This window comes from Eurypyga helias, unplaced genomic scaffold, assembly GCF_000690775.1.
Source record: "Eurypyga helias isolate BGI_N326 unplaced genomic scaffold, ASM69077v1 scaffold2260, whole genome shotgun sequence".
In the NCBI taxonomy this organism is placed as follows: Eukaryota; Metazoa; Chordata; class Aves; order Eurypygiformes; family Eurypygidae; genus Eurypyga; species Eurypyga helias.
The window spans coordinates 15,061-17,796 of NW_010227514.1; the positions used below are offsets into that span (position 1 = coordinate 15,061).

Below are 2,736 nucleotides of genomic sequence, written 5' to 3' on the forward strand. Positions count from 1 at the left end.
TCTCCTGAGTGAGGGAGGGCTTAAAATCCACCCTCCGGAGCGAGGGAGGGCTCGGAGTTGTTGGCCTTGCTGATGGAAGGCTGCGTTCCCCTTTTTCCCCCCAACCCTGCTTGTAGCTGAGCCGCCTCCGTCCCCTGCGAGCGGCGTGGTAGCCGGGGAGGGATTCTGCCCAGCCCCTCAGATGGTCCTTCTGCCTCCCCCAGGATGTTCGACGTCGGTGGCCAACGGTCGGAGCGGAAGAAGTGGATCCACTGCTTTGAAGGCGTGACGGCGATTATCTTCTGCGTGGCCCTCAGCGACTACGACCTCGTCTTGGCCGAGGACGAGGAAATGGTACGTCGCGGCGGAGTTGCCTGCGCCTGGCTGCACGGCTGGGTAGAAGGGAGGTGGAACAAGTGCAGACGTGTCTCTGCTTTGCTCCTCTTGTCACACTTGCTCAAGGGCTGGGAGAGGAGCGCGGCCGTGCAGCAGCCTGCGCTGTCTTGCCCCAGAAACTGGTAAATGTGCCGTGCAGAGGTTTGCCCTGATGACGGGGAGGTGCCTTGGGTCACCCCTGCAGCCCTTCCCCCGCCTGCGAGTGGGGGAGTGAGAGGGTGAGGAGGTGCCCTCTGAGCCCTGCTCTCTTCCTGAGGAAGTGGCAGTGGGGGAGATGTCACTGGACTCTTTGGTCTGTCCTAACTCTGGGATCACCTTTTATTTTTCAGAACCGGATGCACGAGAGCATGAAGCTGTTTGACAGCATCTGTAACAACAAATGGTTTACAGACACCTCCATCATCCTCTTCCTGAACAAGAAAGACCTGTTTGAGGAAAAGATTAAGAAGAGCCCGCTAACGATCTGCTATCCGGAGTACACGGGTAAGGCTGGCTCCTGCAGAGTGGTATTTGCTGCCGGGGCCAGGAATGAGTCAGTCAAGGGCTACACAACCCCAGAGTGCCTAAAAACCGATCATTTTCCCTTAATTCTTTCTCTTGGGTGGCATCTTGGGGCTGTCCCTTTATCCCACGGCTCATCTTGTGGGAAGAGATGTGGTCATGCGTGTCCATGGCTCGGAACAGCCGTTGTCCACGCGTGTTACGGCCTGGACTACGGCTGGCGGAGTGCTGCGCTCTGGCAGACCAAGGCCACTCTGCGTTTCTCCTCCTGTTATCAGGACCATACTTTGATTTAACTTCCATTTTAAAGGCTGCGAAGCCTCTCCACCTCCCGGCTACGGCACCCACCTGCCCACAGGTGTGATGCTTTGCCCACTCACCGCTCCAGCCGTTGGGATCCGTGTTTTCAATAGTCCTTCCTTCAAACCTGCTTATTCCTGTTGCTTCTCATAATTCTGCCATAACTGTGTGTTTCCAGCACGGGTAACTGTGTGTTTCCGGCACGGAGCGTCGCAGCTGGCACCTCACGCTCCCTCCCTGGAGCAGCTGGTGACTTGTAGGAGTGACTTGTCCAAGGTTTAAATTGGAAGTGGGGTGGGGTAGTTTAGATATCGGGAAGGGATTCCTCATGGAGAGGGTGGGGCGCACTGGGACAGGTTGCCCAGAGAAGCTGTGGATCCCTGGAAGTGTCCAAGGCCAGGCTGGATGAGGCTTGGAGCAACCTGGTCTAGTGGAAGGTGTCCCTGCCCATGGCAGGGGGGTTGGATCTGGATGATCTTTGAGGTCCCTTCCAACCCAAACCATTCCGTGGTTCTCTGAAGGTTAGGAGCTGGGAATAGACTTCAGGTTTACAAGAAGGAGTTAAGGGTGGATTTGGATTTGTGGCTGGATAAGGCAGATGGTTGCAAGCAGCTTAATAGGTACTTAAAAGGTCTCTGTGCTGCGAGCTGCTGGCCAAAGTAAGGGATCTTGTCTTTTCCAGGCTCCAACACGTACGAGGAAGCCGCTGCCTACATCCAGTGTCAGTTCGAAGATCTGAACCGAAGGAAAGACACCAAGGAGATCTACACCCACTTCACCTGCGCCACCGACACCAAGAACGTGCAGTTTGTCTTCGACGCCGTCACGGATGTTATCATTAAAAACAACCTGAAGGAATGCGGCCTCTACTGAGAAGGGAGGGACGCCGGAGAAGGTAAAGCCGAGCGCTCGGAGCCTGGCACGCTGGGCCCTGCCCCTCGCTAACGCTCCCTCGTCTCTCTTTCCGCCCTTAGGATGCGGCGTTTTTCAGAAGCCTGCTGCCTCGCGGGGCCGGCAGCAGGGAAGGGAAAACAGCATGCGGAACCGTGGCATTCTTTTAGCACAACCTTCTGTATTAGGGACCTTTTTATCGATGCGGGGTGTGGAAGTTAGGTCAAGGCGGAACATCTCCGTGGGGTCGGATCTCCAGCGTGTGCAGCTGTCGTGGTGCTGGATTCCAGACCTTCAATATGTAGCTTTCTCTCTTTTTGGTTAACAAGCCACCACTAGTCTGTTTTTAAGGGTTTTTTTGTTTTTTTCCATCGAGAAAACTATAACTTTTACTAAATTTTATTTCTTTATTTGCAACCAAATCTTGTTTTAAAAACAATAAAAAAACCAACAACAAAAATCACTTAACTATGCACACGTGACCAGATCATGCAGAAAGTATTCCTCTTAGCAGGAACTCTTTGTTTTTAACACTTGGTGTGGTCAGGATTTAATATTTCTGCAACTGCTTAAAGGATCCGCGGAGCTCTGGCGGCGACAGCTTCGGTTTTTTCTGCCGGGTGTCTTGCTCCCCATCCCGCTCCCTCGGCAGCGGGACAGGCCTCTCCT

The 2,736-nt window shown here is 54.1% G+C and overlaps 1 protein-coding gene across 1 annotated transcript in view; it reads left to right on the forward strand.

Annotated features, from left to right (window-relative positions):
* Positions 1-2,049, forward strand: part of LOC104513149 (guanine nucleotide-binding protein G(k) subunit alpha-like) — a 16,298-nt gene extending 14,249 nt beyond the window's left edge. Inside the window, 3 exon segments of the mRNA XM_010156398.1 lie at positions 204-333; positions 705-858; positions 1,859-2,049. Coding sequence (XP_010154700.1) covers positions 204-333; positions 705-858; positions 1,859-2,049 — 475 coding nt within the window.
* The last annotated feature ends 687 nt before the right edge of the window (positions 2,050-2,736 follow it).